We start from the raw sequence: 18013 nt of genomic DNA, 5'->3' as shown, positions 1-18013 counted from the left end.
AGCATCCAACAGAAGCGCGGATGATTTGTTGACTTTGCCATTTGTCCGCACGATGGCGACGTTGAGCTTCTTACGATTAATCTTAGAAACAGCAAAGGGCCGAATTTACTTAAACCTTCTTCCTCTTGGGTTTAACCGTATTTATTTGAAGTTATATTATAAGGATTTATTTATTTTCGTTTTTAATTGTGAAAGTATAAAGCGATTTAATTACATAATAATAATAATAATAATAATAATAATAATAATAATAATAATAATAATAAACATTCAAGTTAATTGTGGTTGATTTTGTTTATCCGCAGTTTTATTTATGTGTTAATTCTAGCTCTCCTAGTTTGTTTTCCCAAGCATGAATATACAGACCCTCTGTTAGTTCCCAAGCGTGGGGCAAAATTATAACAACGACGACCCGCTGAGAGTGTAAAATCACTGGCTCTCAGGAAAGCTCGGACCTGCATGGCATTATGCAGCTTCCAGGGCCAACAGGGGATTTATCCAACGTGCCGAGGGCTGGGCTGGGAGCTGGGAGGAAGAGGAGGAGGAGGAGGAGGGGACGGCGGTCCTGGCCTTTGTGCACGCCCCTTTTCATCAACTAGCGGGCCGAGAGGGACAGAGGAAAGCTACAGCATCCCAGCCTCAGTCCTTACAGCTCCTCCATCTGCAGCGCGGAGCTGGACGGGCCAGCCAGAATGTGGAGAGCACCGCCGCTTCAACTCTTTTTCTTCTTTTTATGCTCTGTTAGATGGTGCCATGCTGAAGGTAAGTCTTCTACTTCTGTTATTCCTGCTACTTCCAGCTTCTGTGTGAGAAAGTTGAATGAGAACCTGGAGAGTTACATGTGACTCAGCCTGTACACTTGTTGCTCATCAGTACAAAGCAGAGGAATTCAAGCTAAGCAACTAAATACACACACACACCCACACACACGCCAACACGTATTGGGTTCAACAATTCAGCTGCCACATAAATATATGTATTAGATAATCCTGCTACATATAAAAAATATCTATAGCAGGATTATATACACATACATATTTATTTCATTACAGGTTTATTTAATTTTCGTTTTTTTTTTTAATGGAACCACTTAGAGACATTTAGAGCAGCAAGTTTTACCTTCTAGTTGTAGTTTAAAGGTTGAGTACAAAGCCTCTCTCAGGCAGATTGGAGAACTTTTGCCTGAGCTTTACTGTTGCTAGGTAGCAGAAAAAAGCATGTGACTTACAGACAATCTGTGAGGACTGAGAGACTGCTGGTACAAATCTCAGTCAGTGGAGCACATTTTCACTGCCCACCTAAACTTCATCAAATAATCTATGCTTTTTCTCGCATGTAAAAGCGAGAAAATGCTAAGAAGCTACTCTGTAAATGTGACAGCCTCACACTTGTGCTTGTTGTTTGCAGCACAGTTAGACCTTGCTTCTCAGATTGTAATCTGCTTTCTTTTTGCTCAACTCTTAGTATGTAAGCTCCTTAGTGTGAATCAAGCAACTAATTACACTGCAGCTGCTGCAAACTGGAATCATTTCTACCTAGGGACCTGCTCAGAGTTGAAAAGGGTCACTTGTATTGCTTGTTTTAATAAAAAAAAGCTAATCTATTTCCTCAAAGTAAATGTGTCAGATGTAAAGGGAAATATGTGTTGGCTCGTACTTCCCTTGGCATTTCCTTTGAAAGCGGGCAGTTACAGAACTATAAATGAAATTTTGCTGATGGCAGCTGAAGCTTACAAAGTGATGACTGAAGTAAAAATAACTGAATATCATCTGGCTTTGTCAGCAGACTTACATTGATTATTAACTTGATATTTATCAAATGATGAACTGGAGCGTGCCCTAAAGAGTGTACTAATTGTAGCCTATTTAACACTGGTGCTTTATCTCATATTCATCGTGGTCCTGAATTCTGAATATAACGTTTAATTACAATTGCAGTAAACAAAGTTGTAACTACACATTCACATACTTTCTAAAAGAGACTCAACTCTTTTCTCTCTTACTGCCTGACATTAATTTAGACTATGTTTTTCAAAAATAATCAATTATTTCTAATTGATAAAACATTTATTTTTTCCGGTTATCACTATTCAATTTCGAAAGTGTACTTGCATCTCTAACATTTGTAAGCAATTCCTTGAAACTACATGACTTTGACTTCCATGGAAAGCAGTTTTCTTTTTTACTGTCACTACATGCTTGCTCAGCATGAGGAGTTGCTTCAAACTTAATAACTCAACGCAGTCAGCTGTTCTCTGTTGCTACATGGATTTTCAGAGGGTTTCCTTTGATGTAAACATTTAATGAACTTGCATTATAAACATAACTTGACTAGATTTTTTTCTGACTAAGATCAAATTGAAATGTAGGTAGCTGACTTTAAATTGGTCGATGTAATTGGATTCAATTGACTATATATCCTTATTTTAGTTTATTTGTACTTTTTTGAATTATATTATGGATCAATAATCCCATGTTGTTCCTACTTTGCTATAATTGTTTTAGCAGGTGATCATGGTTCCCTCAGACATCTAGAAGTCAATTCACTGCAGTTGTGATTTTGCAAACACTGAAACTGAAACGATGAATGTGACTCAGTATATACAGTATATTTAAAGAATGTAATTTTAAAAAATCAATAAAAAATATTCCTTTGTTAATGTGGCATTTATCATAATAGAATTAATTGTGGCAATTTCTTACTTACCTAAAAGAGAAAAGGTTTAGTTTAATGGGTATTTGTTTTTTATTAAGTGACTGTATATAAATATCTGGTTTTAGTTTTGGGTATAAGTCAGGTTTAATAAACGGTTGCTGCTTTATAGAGGCGAGGTAGTTTCTTTAATATTCTGTATTATCCTCCACAGAAATCCTTTAATTTGATAGTTATTCCTTCCTTGTACTTTCTGCTGCCTGTTCAACAGGCTGTCAGATTGATGCTGCTACTCAATGCTTACATTGGCTAACCACTACCAACCAGTACCATTTCATGGTACTGGTTTTTTAATCATCCTCTGATGGTTTTGCTGATCTTGACATATTTAGTTAGTAAATGAACTTGTTTTCTCCGGTAATCATTTGCTAGGAGGATCTTAATAACCCCACCAAAGTAAAACAGTAAGTGCATTTTTATGCACTCATGTGGAAAAACAAAAAACTAAGCAACGTCTTGGTCAGTGTTTTGCACTCGTGTGTTAGAAAACAGCAGGTTAATGCTTGTCTTCTACTACTAAACGTTTTTGTTTGCGTCTGAGCTTTTTCTAGGCCGGCACATTCATAAATAAAACCCTGCACATGGCAGCTTCTTTCCAGTGTGGAGGCCTAAATCCTTGTGCAACAGTTAACGTTTCACTAGAAATTGAAACACGTTTGGCTCAATATGCTCAATTTGTGAGTAAATCCTTTTCTAACCTCACCAACATCCCTACACACCCACCCCCGTCCATATTAGTTCAGCTTCTAACTCGCTTCTGGTAAGCTGTGACTCACTGTCCTGAGGGAAAATTAAGTTGTACAGTATCTGAAGTATTGCATTCTGACATTACATTCATGGTTTTTCCACTCCACTCATTCTTCTGTTAAAGCGTGCACCAAACTGTTAAGCATTCCACCCTCCGAACCAAGCCTAGGCTCTGTTTTTCTATTTATGCCTCCCTTTTGCTTCCAAGCTCCTAGGTTTTTTTTTAGCTGCTTTTGAGTGTACTACTGAGAGCCAAAGTCACTTGTTTGGCAATTGATGGCATTCTGCTGCATTGATTTCCATATGAAACAGGCAGCAGCACTTTGCTCTGACAGCGTGGACGGGTCCTGCGTCTCACGCTGCCAGCAGCCGTCCTCGTAACTTTTCACCGCACACATTCAGTCCAAGGCGACAGCTGTGCCTAAACAAGACGACATTGATGAAAGCTTAAAAACATCTTTTCGTTCCTGTATGCATGCCTCGAAAGGCTTTCTTCGCTTTAGTTTTTTCTAAACTAAGCAACGACTGAACTTAAATATCTGCTACAAAAAATGTTTCTTTTTGCTCGATGGCATTTGTAGTTATAATTTTGAATCTAATCTGGCCCATTTTGTACCCAATTGTAATTTCCTCAGTAGGCCAGGGTTTAAGAGAGTTTGGGTGCCTCATTCTAATGCATTTCTTTGTTGGTCAATAGTATGAACTTATTTTCTTCACTTACAAATGGAGCAGAGAAATCTCCTGCTGTGAGTTTAAGTTGTTAATTAAGGAACAGGAAAACATTAATTTATTCAAGTACTTATGTTGAAATCATTAACAGTCATTTAGAGATTAAAAATCACCCTCGTTGTTGGTTCCACTGATATTTATTGACATAGTTAACCTGAGACTGTTTCAGGTTAAAGTCCTACATCTGACAATTAAAAAAAAATACAATCTTGTAATTCTATAGTTTTGTTCTAATATACGCTTTTTTTTTTTTTTTTTACATGTAAAACTACTTTGAAAAAGAAAACTAGAAATATTCAAAATCAGAATCTATGGATCAGATGTCAAAGAATCAGTGTGGACCAGAAATAAATCCTGGTCAGTGCATGAAAAGCCCTCACATTAGATAGTGCCTTTTAAAGTTTCAGCTTCAGTGTGCTGGATCTGCCACCTTTCCCAGAGGTAATGGTGTCAGGGAACACTGTCTGCATTTAAACCCTTCTAGCAGATTGTTTTCCCTTTGGCAGAAATGCTGAAAGCTGTCACCCTGGGTCTGCATGTACAGCGTCCACACAATTCTTGTTTTTTATTGTTTTCTCTTTTCCTGTACTTTTTTTAGATAAAAATATTTTATTCTCATTTTCATTAAAATGTATGTTTTAGTATAATATTGAGCAAACTGCTGATGGGAGATGTCTGTGCAGTCATTTTCAGACCTTTTTAGAGATGTTCGATCACATTCAAGTCTGGACTCTGGCTTTGCCGCTCCATGACATTCACAAAGTGATTTTGAAGCCACTTCTTTGACATGGCTCTGCTGAAAAATGAGCCGTCTCCCCAGTCTGACATCAACAGCACTCGGGAGCAGGATTGTATCCAGGACTGGCTAGTTTGCCAGTTCCTGCTGCTGGAACACATCCCTATACCATGATGCTGCTACCACCATGCTTTACTATAAGGATGGTATTAACCTGGTGATGAGCTGGTTTCCTCCAAACATGATGCCATGTCATTCACACCAAAGAGTTCAATCTTTGTCTCATCAGGTCAGAGAATTTAGTTTTTCATGGTCTGAGAGTCCTCCAGGTGCCCTTTGTTAAACTCCAGACAGGCTGACAGGAGCCTTTAATTAATTAAGAAGTAGCTTCCCTCTGGCTGCTTTACCATCCAGTCCTGACTGGTGAGCTGCTGCAGAGATGATTGTCCTTCTGGAAGGTTCTTCTCTTTCTCCACAGAGAAACACTTGATCTATGACAGAGTGACCATCTCTCCCGACTAAGGCTCTTCTGCCCTGACCTCTGAGTTTAGATGGCCGGCCAGCTCTAGGAAGAGTCCCACTGGTTCCAAACTTCTTCTTTTTAATAATGATGGAGACCACTGAGCTCAATGGAACTGCAGACTTTTTTCTGGATCTGTTACTGAAGGCAATCCTCTCTCTGAAGTCAATTCCTTTGATATCATTCTTGGTGTTTGACCTCTGACTTACAGTGGGACCTTATATAGACAGATGTGTGGCTTTCCAAGTCAAGTCCAATCAACATATTTTACCACAGGTGAACTCCATTTAAGTTGTAGCAACATCTCAAGGATGATCAGAGGAAACGCCTCAAATTTGAACTTCATAACAAAGGTTGTGGATATTTGGTCTTGTTTATTTAGTAAATTTGCAAAAACAAACAAACAAACAAAACCTTTTCCACATTGTCATAATGGGGAATTTGTGTTTAGAGTTTTCAGGGAAAATATTAATTTAATACAACTTGGAATTAGGTAGTAAGAAATCAAAATGTGAAAAAAAGTGAAGTGCTGTTAATATTTTCTAGAAGCACTCTAAATATGCATCTTAGTTCCCTTGCACTACTTATGTCATGGAAAAGGTTTTTGGATTTTGTACTCTTATTTCTGGCATTATTCAGGTAAATGCACCTTTATGCACAGGAAAACACTCATTCCGTAAAAAGGAGTAATCCCAGTATTTTGCAAATTTAGTAATGAATCTCAACAAAAAGAGATTTAGAAAAAAACTAATTAGTATAGACAGGCAAATGACAGACAATGGACCCCAAGCCAACACAACTGTATTCTTCCTGTGGAGAATGTATGTTGAAATGGCTCTTGTACCACCCAGTACCACTATTTATTCCAATTACATCCCAGAGCGGACAGGGGCAACACGCACCATAAATCAGGCTGTCAAAGAGACCGTCAGAATTGCACATTCCTCTTTGATTGGGCCTGATGGAGTGCTCTCCCTCTGAACTGTGCTGCCTGAATCAATCTCTGCTGGAAAACATCAGGGAAGGTAGAGCGGTGGTACCTTATCTCAACAGATGCCACTCTCTGGAAACATCAAAAGAAAGCTAAAGAAGAGTGAAGTGTGGGTTGTAGAAATGTCTGGGGGGTGGCTGGCACGCTTGTCTCTGAGGCTTGTCAATGCTGTTAACAGCATGCTTCATCAGAGGAAAGCTTCCCGTCCTCCCCTGTTTGCCCTTAAGTTCTTTAAATAATCTTATTTTAAAGAGTTTGTTGCTTGAAGTAAGCAAATTTAGTTACTGTCAGAAAAAAGGAAGAAATTGAAATCTGTAATTGTGTGCAGGATGTGAATTAGGGCAGTTTCGGTGTGGGACAGGTCGATGTATACCTGAGGAGTGGCACTGTGATGGGACATCAGATTGCATTGATGACACTGATGAACACGACTGCCGTAAGTTGAAGAGTATCACTATAATATATACAAGCAGGATTAAAATATTTAGCTATTTCATTGCTTAAGAATGTTTTAACTGTGTATGTGTCGCACTCAGGTGTGGTAAGTAATGATACGTCTGTGTGTATTCTGACAGCTCAGGTAACATGCGATGACAGTCATTTCCAGTGTCTGAGTGACGGCGAGTGCATCCCAGATGTATGGGTGTGTGACAATGAGGAAGACTGTGAGGATAGCTCAGATGAGAGACACTGCCGTGAGTACACTTTCCAGACATCGTCATTTACCATTAAACATTTGCTATAAGTTCAAACCACATACATTAATTTATTTTTATTAAGATTTTATGTGATAGATCAACATAAAGTAGTACAAAATTTTGCAGTGAAACGAAAATGATATGTTGTTTAATCAATAAATCAAAGTGAAACAAGTTGACTTTAAAAGCCTGCTGATGGCGAGAAAACAGAGAAAAAGGTCTCAGAGGTTTATTAGTGTGTACCTAAATAAGTCTTTGATTGGGTCTCAGCTGGCAGGACATGCACCAGTGGCCAGTTTAGCTGCAGTAACGGGGCATGCATCCCGAGAGAATACCATTGCGACCACCTGGCTGACTGCTTAGACGGATCTGATGAGAGAAACTGCAGTAAGTCTTTGAGATATTTTTTTCTTCTTCGTTTTATCTTGGGCTCCTGTGGCATTTTAATCAATTTGTTAAGATTAAGAGGCTCGCTGACTGACACAACAGGCCACAATATGCTTCTTGTTGTCAGAGGTTGATTGCAGATTCCTTGGTGGATTAGTCAAGCTGAAGTTCTGCTGCTATGCCATTATTGTGCCGGCATGCTAGTCTCACAGCAAAACGGACTGTGGTAATCTCACAATTGAATAAAGAATGCTGTGGCAACTGGTACTGTTATGGTAGTGCTTCTGATTTTTAGTCTGTTATCCTTCCCATTCACAAGGCGTTTCACGTGTTAAGAGCTGTAAAGGGCACATTTGTAAGGTTCATTTCAGTGCACAATGCTGGCCTGATGATGGTTTAATCTTACAGATTACCCTCAGTGTACAGAGATGAGGTGTGCCAATGGGGCCTGCTACAACCGGACCCAACGATGTGACCATTTACTGGACTGCCGAGATGGCTCTGATGAGGCAAACTGCAGTAAGAGATCCACTTTACTAATAAATGCATGTAGTAGAATTTGACTAAAGCATCAGCAGGGAAAGTACTTCTATCATTTCCGTGTTCTGTTTTTCTTAGCACAGCACTGCAACACAGGGTTCCACCAATGCCATAATGGGCTATGTGTTCCTCAACGCTACGTCTGTGATCACGACGATGACTGCGGAGACCGGAGTGATGAAATAAACTGCAGTATGTGCAGCCCTTCCTCTCTTATTCTCTGTTTTTAGCCTGCATAAATGCACATCGGTGAGTTATTTTTTTCCTGCAGCGTATCCTGCTTGCAGAGGAAATTACTTCACTTGTCCCAGCGGCCGCTGTATTCACCAAGTCTGGCTTTGTGATGGAGAGGATGACTGTGAGGACAATGCTGATGAAAAAGGCTGTGGTATGTATACAGTGGCAGGAATTCAGTCCTGATATATTAAGTTACTTTTTTGTTTTTGGAGCCAGAAGGCCTGGATATTTAGCAGGTTAAATAGCTCTAAAATAGGCAGGAATTGAAGCTGCGGAAACCTGATTCATCTTTGGTCTCCATGGTTGGTTTGGTTTGTCAAGACGCTATGCCTGCGCTCCTTTAAGTGTGTTATTCAAATGCCTCTTTGTGGCACAAGATTGCGCAGCCCCCCAAAGGGGCTTTTGAATCCCTCCACATGGCTGGGAGAACTGTGTGTTTTTAAAGGAAGGGCTGCAGGAGCCCCCCATAAGCCCCCACAGCTCCAGTACCCCTGCATCAGTTTAAAGTAACAATGTCTTAGTCACAATTTTCTTTAGGTCAGGATTCCTGTGGAGACAATTTAGCATGCTCTCAGTACGTGCTGCAAAAAGATGCTAATTATAATTTTCAGTTGTTATACAGCAAATCTGAAACTTTCTGCTTTTATTTATTCTAAGTTTTGCACTCCTTTACTTGTCTTAGGAATTAGTTATTAACTATTTTATGTTATATATGATTCTAGATAACAATTTTATGGTTTTGAATAGTATTAGAACTCTCTACATATTGCATTCATAAATTATATTGAGGAATTTAATTCTATTTTTGTGTGAATAAAAGAATATTGTTTTTAAATGATTCCTAATTATTTTAATTACAGTTTCTTAGTTATTCTATAGTTATTAGTAATCTTAGCAAATTAAAGTTAATTTGTTTCTATTTTAGTTTGCAGCTATTTCAGCAATTGTTATACATCTAATTATGTTTTTATATTTTTTATAACTATAGTTTTAGGGATTAACAATTGTAGTATATTAAAAGGTTTATTTTTTTATTCTTCTTATTTATGTTTTTAGAGTTTTTTTTGTATATTTATTGATTTATTTTGGTCTCCACTAAACCACATGGTTGTTTTCCCTCAGATCCTAATACTTTAATTTTTTAAAATGTATTTATATGTTTTGTTTGGCATGGAAGTGCATACTTAGTATTATTATTACTAATGTATCTTTTATTTTTGTTTGCCTGTTTTAATCTTCTGTAATACCTTTCATACTACACTTGTCTTTATGCTAAATGATCCAAAAACACTTTTGATGTTGATTGATTGATGTGTTAAAAAAAAGATGATTTCTTTTTAGATAATGTACCACGGGAGTGTTACCCAGGAGAGTGGCCCTGTCCTTCGTCTGGGCTGTGCATCCCTATGGATAAGCTGTGTGATGGGAAGGCTGACTGTCCTGATGGAGAGGATGAAACTAACACCACTGCTGGACACAACTGCAGTTAGTACCGTCACAGTTATTGTTCTTTTCTTCAAATTGCTGGTATGGTCTCAGAGGAAGTGCTGAGGTAGACTCCTCATCCACAGTCTGATTTCTCCATTATTCAGGCATCTGGAAGTGTGCTTCTTTGAGCTGTGAGCATCACTGCCACACTTCCCCTGATGGAGGAACATGTGCCTGTCCTTCTGGCTATATTGTCAACAGCAACGACAGTCGCTCCTGCATAGGTATTTACCCCTTGTTTGCTTTTACAGCTAATAATCCAAAGCAGCAGCTAATGTTCCAGGGTGCCTCATAGCCTCGCATGTTTTTTCTGAACGGAGAAATAAAATTTCTTACAAAAGAGATACAGTTATAGTAGCTTTCAAAAGCATTCTTACCTCTTGAACTCTATTTAATTATATTGCAACCACAAGCCTGATTATTATGTGATACACCAATATAAATATTCGTGAAGGGGAAGAAGATTGTTATATGCTTTTCTACAATTTCAAAGTGTGACACATTTGTGTTCCGCTCCATTTATTCTGTTTCTTTTGAGTAAAGACTAGTACAGCCAATTGCCCTCAGAAGACGTTTGTGTGTAATTTAACATCTATTGTGAAATTACATCAAAACGTAGCATTTTATGTAGAATTTAAAATTTTTTATGGTACATTTTTCACTGTGGCACTTCCTGTTTCTGATCTTGTTTTTTTTTTTGTTTTTTTTTATCTCATCACGCTGAAGACTTTGATGACTGCTCCATGTGGGGCAACTGTGATCAGCTGTGTGAGGACCGGATCGGCTCCCATCGCTGCAGCTGTAGAGAGGGCTACACTTTGGAGCAACATCAATACTGTAGAGCAGACATATCCAGTGAGTGGCACTTTCACGGCTTGTTTTATATACCGTACATTCAGTTTGGGAGTGTGTTAGCGATCCATCCAAATGAAGTGTTTTGGCAAGGTCTGTACTCTAGCTTTTTGGCTTCCTCTATGTGGAGGGCCTGTTTTTCTTTCTGGTTCATTGTTGCATGTTAAATGTTGCTTTAGTAAGTCTCTTGACTTTGTTACACATAGAGCGTTTTTACACAAACAGTGACCTCTCTGAATTTAGTTCTGGTAAAAGAGGGCTGGAGTGGTGGTGAACAAAACCTTTATGTCTCCTTTAGTCTGAGGGAGGAATATCATTAATGAGAGACAATTCTGAAGTTTCAGCGAGAAATGCATAATATTAAACAGAATACTGTCGTTGAGGAGCAACAAAGAAAATCCAGAGTTGAATTAAAAGATCATAATCCTAATTTATTCATGCCAACGTTTGTCTTTCTGTGAATCATTTTCCCACTGCAGCTGGAGTTCCTTCCTTAGTTTTCTCTAATGGCAGAGATCTGGTAATAGGCGACATCCATGGCAACAACCTGCGCACTTTGGTTAATTCACAGAACAGAGGGATTGCTGTAGGAGTGGACTTCCACTATCATCTCCGTAGGGTCTTCTGGACAGATACCATCCAAAATAAGGTGCTTTTTCTTTTCTGTCTTCTCAGTCATTTTGTTTCCTCACAGGGTTCACGTATTGTAGTAAATTGGCCAGTTTTTTGTCTTTGTAAATTCTTGCGTTAGATTGCCAGTAGCCAAATTCTTTTGGTTATCTTTTAAAATATCAGCAATGTTGATACTATAATAATGGAATAGCTAGTGGCCCCATGGCGGCTGGCCCATAATGAAGAGAAACAGCGATGTAACAGAATCCAAGTGGCTTAATCTTGAAACCTGTCTGATAGGCTCGTATGATGTTCACATACCAAGGCCTAATTTTTGTAACTCGATCTTGTCCGAACTAATCATGCTGTATTCATTTTCATTGGTGCCGTCCATTTATAAGCATTCTTTTGCAAGCTAAAAGGGCTTTGTTCTGGTCAAGTCTGGGCTTCTTTTGGTTCAAGCTACTATGGTTTGGCTGAAAGGCTGGGACATACCTCTGACTGGGCATTTCTGCATAATTGCCACGCCAATGGCAGCATGTCAGATTAAAAGTAGTAAGAGCACAAACAGGGCATGCGAATGCAACCAGAAAGGTTAAACTATCAGGCTATTTCCACATCTTTGGTTTCTCTTTAAACAGGTCAGTTGAAAATCCTGCTCTTTAGATGTCTGGATCTGGTTTCAAAAAAAAAAAAAAAAAGCAGAGCTGCTAAAAGCACTTCCTCTCAGCCAGCTGCATAGTGCCAAGGCTTGCAGACTGAGCAAACGATTCCATCACAGTGGTACAGCAGACGATTCAGGAGCTGAACACCTCAGTGTTTATGCTAATCCTAATGAGGTTTTTGTCATTTTAAAATCTGTAATCAGCAGTTATGCGGTTTCTCTTAAAAGTATATATCACAATCTACATGCTATGTGTCTCCCAGTTTCCCTTGTCCATATTTAATATGTAGTTTCAAGCATTTTACTCAAAAGTTGCAGTAATCATTAGGCATGAGCTGTTGGGAAATTCTCACAGCATGAAGAGCTTGTGTAAAAATGTTTTACAGTATCCGAGTAAAAATGCAAGACAAAACTAAAACTAAAATTGCTGAAAAAAATCTAATTGATGTTATAAAATTGAAAATGAAACAATAATTCACAGTGCCGACAAAATCAGGTGCCACTGTGCAGAACTCAATAATAAAAACTGTAGCATTAAGTCGTGTATTTTTTTTTAATTGATACACTAAATCAAAAGTATATAATAAACACTTGCTAAATTTCATATGAATTTTTAAGTTCTGATTTTACAGAATGTTATAGTTTTAGCCAATCAGTTAAATGTCTTTCTACAATAGCAGTCCTCTTTCCACCAGCTGACAGGAAGTACACAAACTCCCATAGCCACTTTTTTTTTAAAACGTCTGTATCTTGATTAATTGTAACTGACTCATGTTTGCTTTGCATGTGGAGATAGCAATCACAAACAATTATTGAATATTTTAGATAATTAATGTTTTATGTTTTTATTAGAAACCAATGTAAACCTAAAGGTGTACGTTTATTTGTTCTAGGCTTAAACCTTTCAGACTAGGAATGGCCACCAACAGACTAATGAGGTTACTACAATGGCATCTTTTATGTACAGGTGTTTTCTGTGCAAATGGATGGGTCCAACATGCAGGTGGTTTTAAATGTATCAGTTGACTACCCTGAGAACCTGGCGGTGGACTGGGTGAACAATAAACTGTATGTGGTGGAGGCCAGCGTCAACAGGATTGACATGGTGGACCTAGATGGAAGTAACCGGGTTACACTCATCACTGAAAACCTCGGAAACCCTAGAGGACTGGCGGTGGACCCCACTGTCGGGTAAGCACATGTCCCTTTCTTCATCATTTAATTAATCCCACCATCCCCAGTCCCCACATTCTGCTGTGCTCCATTGGCATGGAATGACGGGGGTGGGTTGTTTGAGATTAACAGATTGCCATAGGGAGATTAGTGAGGAGCAATGTAAGTGATGACCCTCATTGTAATCCTATAGTGTGTAGTTCAAGAGAGAGGGACAGCCAGGTGGCTCCAGAGGAACTGCTTATCTCAAATTATTGCACAGCTCTTTGGTGGGTGCAATGCCACCCACTTAGAGATATATTGTCCTTCTGTGGATGCCTAATTAAAAAAGTGAAGTGCCTCTGATAGTGCCTTTTTAAATGAAGCAGATCTTTGAGGAGTAGACTGCATGGGAGTGAACTGAGACCTTAATAAACTTCTTTCATTTTATAGGTACATGTTTTTCTCAGACTGGGAGGCAGCAAACGGACAGCCAGGTCTTGAGCGGGCCTTCATGGATGGTACCAATCGCTATGGGATTATTGGGAGCAAACTAGGTTGGCCTGCTGGTATCACACTCGATATAGAAGTCAAGCGCATCTACTGGGTTGACAGCCGCTATGATTATATCGAAACTGCAACCTATGACGGTCTGCATAGGTAGTTTATGTTTTTTATTCTTCTTTAACCCTGAATTTTTAAAGCCTTAAGATAGATACTCCATTTTAAAAGTTATTTGAGATCCAGGTGTGCTTTTTATTTCTTTTTACTACCTTTTTTGCATTTTCCTTCTAACAGAAAAACTGTAATCCATGGGGGGACCGTGGTACCACATCCTTTCGGAATCAGCTTGTTTGAGCACAATGTTTATTTCACGGACTGGACCAGGATGGCCGTGATAAAAGCAAACAAGTTTACTGACAGTAACCCACATGTGATTTACACCACGTCTCACACCCCACATGGAGTAGCAGTGATACATCAGTTAAAGCAACCACAAGGTAAGCCTGTTACTGTTTGAAATCTTAAACATGATCACCTTGCAGTTCTAGAAGAGATTACCTGAAAAGATATGTGTGGCCCATTTTTTATATCTGCTTTTCGTCACGCCTATATCCCAGAAGGTATTTTATGAGAGATGCTGTGACTTTCAACGTCTTTCTGTTCCTCGAATTCCCAAAGCAAGAGTTGTGTCCAAAATTCACAAAGTCCAACTTATTGAACTCCACTAGGGTCACTACTGTTAGCGATCCTACTTGTGGTGTTCATCGACAGGATTTCAAATTGAAGTCTTGGAGAGGAGGTTAGCCGGTTGAGGGAACCTCTTCTTTTTGCAGTAGTTATTTGGCTGTGCTGGATGCGGGAGTTTAAGTCTTTATGTGTGGATTGTGATGATGGCATTGAGTGGGAGATGGACGGAAGAATCAAGGGTTCATCTGCAGTAATTTGCACTTTACTCCGGTCTGCTGTGTGAAGAAAGACCCAATCCAAAACAGGAAGCTATCAATGATCCGTGTATGTTCTGACTTTCATCCATGGTTAGATTTAGATAATGAGTGAAAGAACAAGATCTGGGATACCAAAGAATAAACTTCCTCCATAGGGTGACGGATATATACTTAGAGAAAGGATGAGGAGCTTGACTGTGTGCTTGAAGTAAAGAAACTACTCCTCCATATCAAAAGGAGTCAGCTGAGGTGGTTCAAGCATTTCATCCTGATTCTTCTGGATAGATGACTGGCTGGGTGTATGGATGAATGGATGAATGGATGGATGCCAGTTACATAGACTCAGCCTGTCAGTGATGCCCACTGCTGATACAGATTTTGGTGATGCTAAGCCTCAGTGTTATTGAAACTGTGTGTTTTCCTGATATCTTGAAACTGTAATTAACAGCTTCAAGATATGTCTTACTAGCTTCCTGTGAGTGGCCAGTAATTGTTTGAAAGCAGTCACTGTGAAACAGAGCTTTACTATTTTGAAAAAAAGGACAAATGATTTAGATTTGACATTTTAATCTATCTTCAGCATCTTGATTACTAATGAGTAGTCATATTCACTTTACTAATTGTGAATAACAGTCTGTATGTCTATTCATCACTGAATGTAGAACATGGTACTCTGACATTTCCAAAAAGATTGCCAACATTTTCAAATCCAACATGTTTTAGACAGACAGACAGACAGACAGACAGACAGACAGAGGTTGAATGCTCAAACAAAGACATTGTTTGGTAAAAGATTAAACCTTCTTGTTATCTGCTGAAAGTCCTTTATCACTCTTTCTTTCAGCCTTAATGAACCTCCTCTGGCTTCATTGTCAGTCAGTATCTGCTGGGTTGTTTTGCTCGTTCAAACATTCAACAAAATCTTCCCAAAGGGATAAAAATTGCTGCCTTTCAGAAGAAAGCTCCTTTATGTACCTGAAAAGTTGCGCTCAAATGACTAAAACTGGAAAAATATGACATGGCAGGAAGTGAAAATTGTGTCTGATTCTCATGGCAGCCTGAATGCCTCTGTAGAAAATATGGTTTTCTCTTAAATAACTTCTAATACTGGTTAAGTTGTCTCTTTAAACACCTGATCAATCCTAGAACTTTGAATGTTCTTCACTCAGTATCAGTGTCCGTATTGAAGAGTGTTGTCAGCATATCCTAGTAGTGAGTACATGGTACATTCACTGACTGAAAGAGGCTTGGTGTTTTTTTAGTTTGTGACGTAGGGGGGCAGATTTCTCAGCACATCTGTACTTTTTTAACACCTCTTAAAAGTGCCATTTAAATTTTACAGCAAATTTAAGAAATATATTTTGAAATGAACATTTGTCTCTTATTTTGGATTTTTCTACCGTTTCTCTAGCGCCAAACCCTTGCAGTTTGGACAGAGGTGGATGTGAGCAGATATGTGTTCTCAGTCACAGGAGCGACAATGGAGGACTTGGTTATCGCTGCAAATGTCGCATTGGTTATGACCTTCATGCTGATGGTAAACGCTGTTTGGGTAAGTGAAGATTTCTCTCAATTCTTTTTCTTTAACTTTTACAAAGCTCACTCTCTTTGGCATAAATAACTGTCTGGCTCACGGATTCTTCTATCATCTTTCTTACAGCTGTGAGGCAGTTTCTGCTTTTCTCCAGCCAGCTGGCTGTGAGAGGAATCCCCTTTAACCTCTCCTCCCAGGAGGACATCATCCTGCCCGTCACCGGATCGCCCTCCTACTTTGTCGGAGTGGATTTTAGCGCTGAAGATGATGCTATCTTTTTCTCTGACACAGCAAAAGATATTATTTACAAACAGAAGGTGGATGGAACAGGTGAAAATCTTTTTTGCTTCTCTTAAACCAACATTATAATAGCATGGAGTATAAACTTTCAACATACACAGTAATTTTGCTGCCATTGTTGTTCTGCTGTACCATGCCGTTTACTCAGAAATTTTGGAAGTTAAGGGAGGATCATGATGAGGCCAGAGAGAAAAGGAATCATCTTCCATTCCCCAAAGTGTAGAAACAGCCATGTCTATGGTTGATGTGCATGTATTCAAGAACAGAAACACCCATGCTCTGATAATCTGTTGTTTTAAGAGTTGCTCTAGTTTTTTCTGTCCGACCCCTGAGAGGAAAATGCAAGCTGACAGCCTATTTATTTAAATGTGTTCCTCTTTCATCTCTGAGTAAAACAGCCCTCTGTCTGCTTTGATCTGCGCAGGCAGGGAGATACTGGCAGCCAACAGAGTGGAGGGAGTGGAGGATCTGGCTTACGACTGGATTTCCAAAAACCTCTACTGGACGGACCCTCGATACAGGAGCATATCTGTCATGAGGCTCGCTGATAAGTCCAGGAGGGCCATTATTCAGAACCTGAACAACCCCAGGGCCATCGTGGTGCATCCTCTGATTGGGTAAAACAAAACAATCTCCAGAACATTTTCTGAAATGTTGGTAATGAGGTCCCAGAAGCAGACATGTCTATTACATAACTGTGTAATGATGTGGTAATGCTGAGTTCACCTAAAGAACGACGCAAAAACCTGCATTTTAATAAATTGATTAGATTCAATATAGGTCTTGATTCTGTCATTTTCTGCTTGGGTAGTTATGAGCTTGAATGTTATCTAGTCAGCTTACGTCTGTTGATTGATCTACATTTGTTACACAACGCCCATTGAGTTTAAGGAGATGCGTGTGTAAAAAAAATCAGCATTTTATGTTACGTTACATGTTAGCTGTTCACCCCTTCATTAATATAATATACTACTTATCTGCTTATAAAATAAAACATTATCTAGAACAAGAAATTATTTCCTATAGTCTTAAAGCCATTAGGCCTTTGAGATTAGCTCTGTATGAAGGCCAGCATTGAAGTTAACACTGAGAAGCTGGCTTAAATGTGAAAGCTCCACATTGCAGAAATGTTGAAGGCAAACTTTAAATAAAAAATACTATTAGTATTAAGATGTTTAAAATTAAATATTCAAATGAGACTTTTTTACTGATTCTCTTTCACCAGGTATATTTTTTGGACTGATTGGTACCGTCCTGCAAAGATTATGAGGGCTTGGGGTGACGGGTCACATGCCATGTCTATTGTAAACACTACCCTGGGCTGGCCAAATGGATTAGCAATTGACTGGAGGTGAGCCAAATGTTTTATGTCCAAGTATCCTGGACAGCTGCACCACAAAACAGTGATAATATTTTTTCACTTGGATAAAAGAAAATACTGTTTTTAGATATGCACAGAAAAGGTAACAGTGCCACTCATGCCTCTAGTTTTTGGTGCTTCCAAACATCATCTGAGTTTGTCATTATTATCACATAATCACAACTTATTTTCCCCTACAGTACCAACAAACAATACTCATAAGTCTCCATTTTCTAAATATAACATTAAACAGTAATTTATTATGGCCAAATAAGAGTCATATGGATCTGTTTTTCTAAACCAATA

The 18013-nt window shown here is 38.9% G+C and overlaps 1 protein-coding gene across 4 annotated transcripts in view; it reads left to right on the top strand.

Moving 5' to 3' along the window:
• Positions 1-593: 593 nt before the first annotated feature.
• Positions 594-18013, top strand: part of lrp2a (low density lipoprotein receptor-related protein 2a) — a 58778-nt gene continuing 41358 nt past the window's right edge. For 2 of the 4 annotated variants that reach the window (XM_028023632.1, XM_028023631.1), the window contains exons 1-18: positions 603-762; positions 6764-6871; positions 7011-7130; positions 7404-7520; positions 7929-8039; positions 8139-8252; positions 8332-8448; positions 9639-9782; positions 9890-10009; positions 10512-10640; positions 11117-11286; positions 12881-13104; positions 13519-13725; positions 13864-14066; positions 15925-16065; positions 16174-16377; positions 16772-16964; positions 17573-17698. In XM_028023632.1, the coding sequence (XP_027879433.1) occupies positions 693-762; positions 6764-6871; positions 7011-7130; positions 7404-7520; positions 7929-8039; positions 8139-8252; positions 8332-8448; positions 9639-9782; positions 9890-10009; positions 10512-10640; positions 11117-11286; positions 12881-13104; positions 13519-13725; positions 13864-14066; positions 15925-16065; positions 16174-16377; positions 16772-16964; positions 17573-17698 (2618 nt within the window). In that variant the 5' untranslated portion in view covers positions 603-692. Of the gene's footprint in view, positions 763-6763; positions 6872-7010; positions 7131-7403; positions 7521-7928; positions 8040-8138; positions 8253-8331; positions 8449-9638; positions 9783-9889; positions 10010-10511; positions 10641-11116; positions 11287-12880; positions 13105-13518; positions 13726-13863; positions 14067-15924; positions 16066-16173; positions 16378-16771; positions 16965-17572; positions 17699-18013 lie in introns of all 4 variants that reach the window. The other 2 variants (XR_003596268.1, XM_028023630.1) reach the window with 2 other exon arrangements.

This window comes from Xiphophorus couchianus, chromosome 7 (assembly GCF_001444195.1).
Source record: "Xiphophorus couchianus chromosome 7, X_couchianus-1.0, whole genome shotgun sequence".
Taxonomy (NCBI): domain Eukaryota; kingdom Metazoa; phylum Chordata; class Actinopteri; order Cyprinodontiformes; family Poeciliidae; genus Xiphophorus; species Xiphophorus couchianus.
The sequence above is the reverse complement of the archived record's forward strand: the minus strand, read 5'-3'. Positions and strand labels throughout refer to the sequence as shown.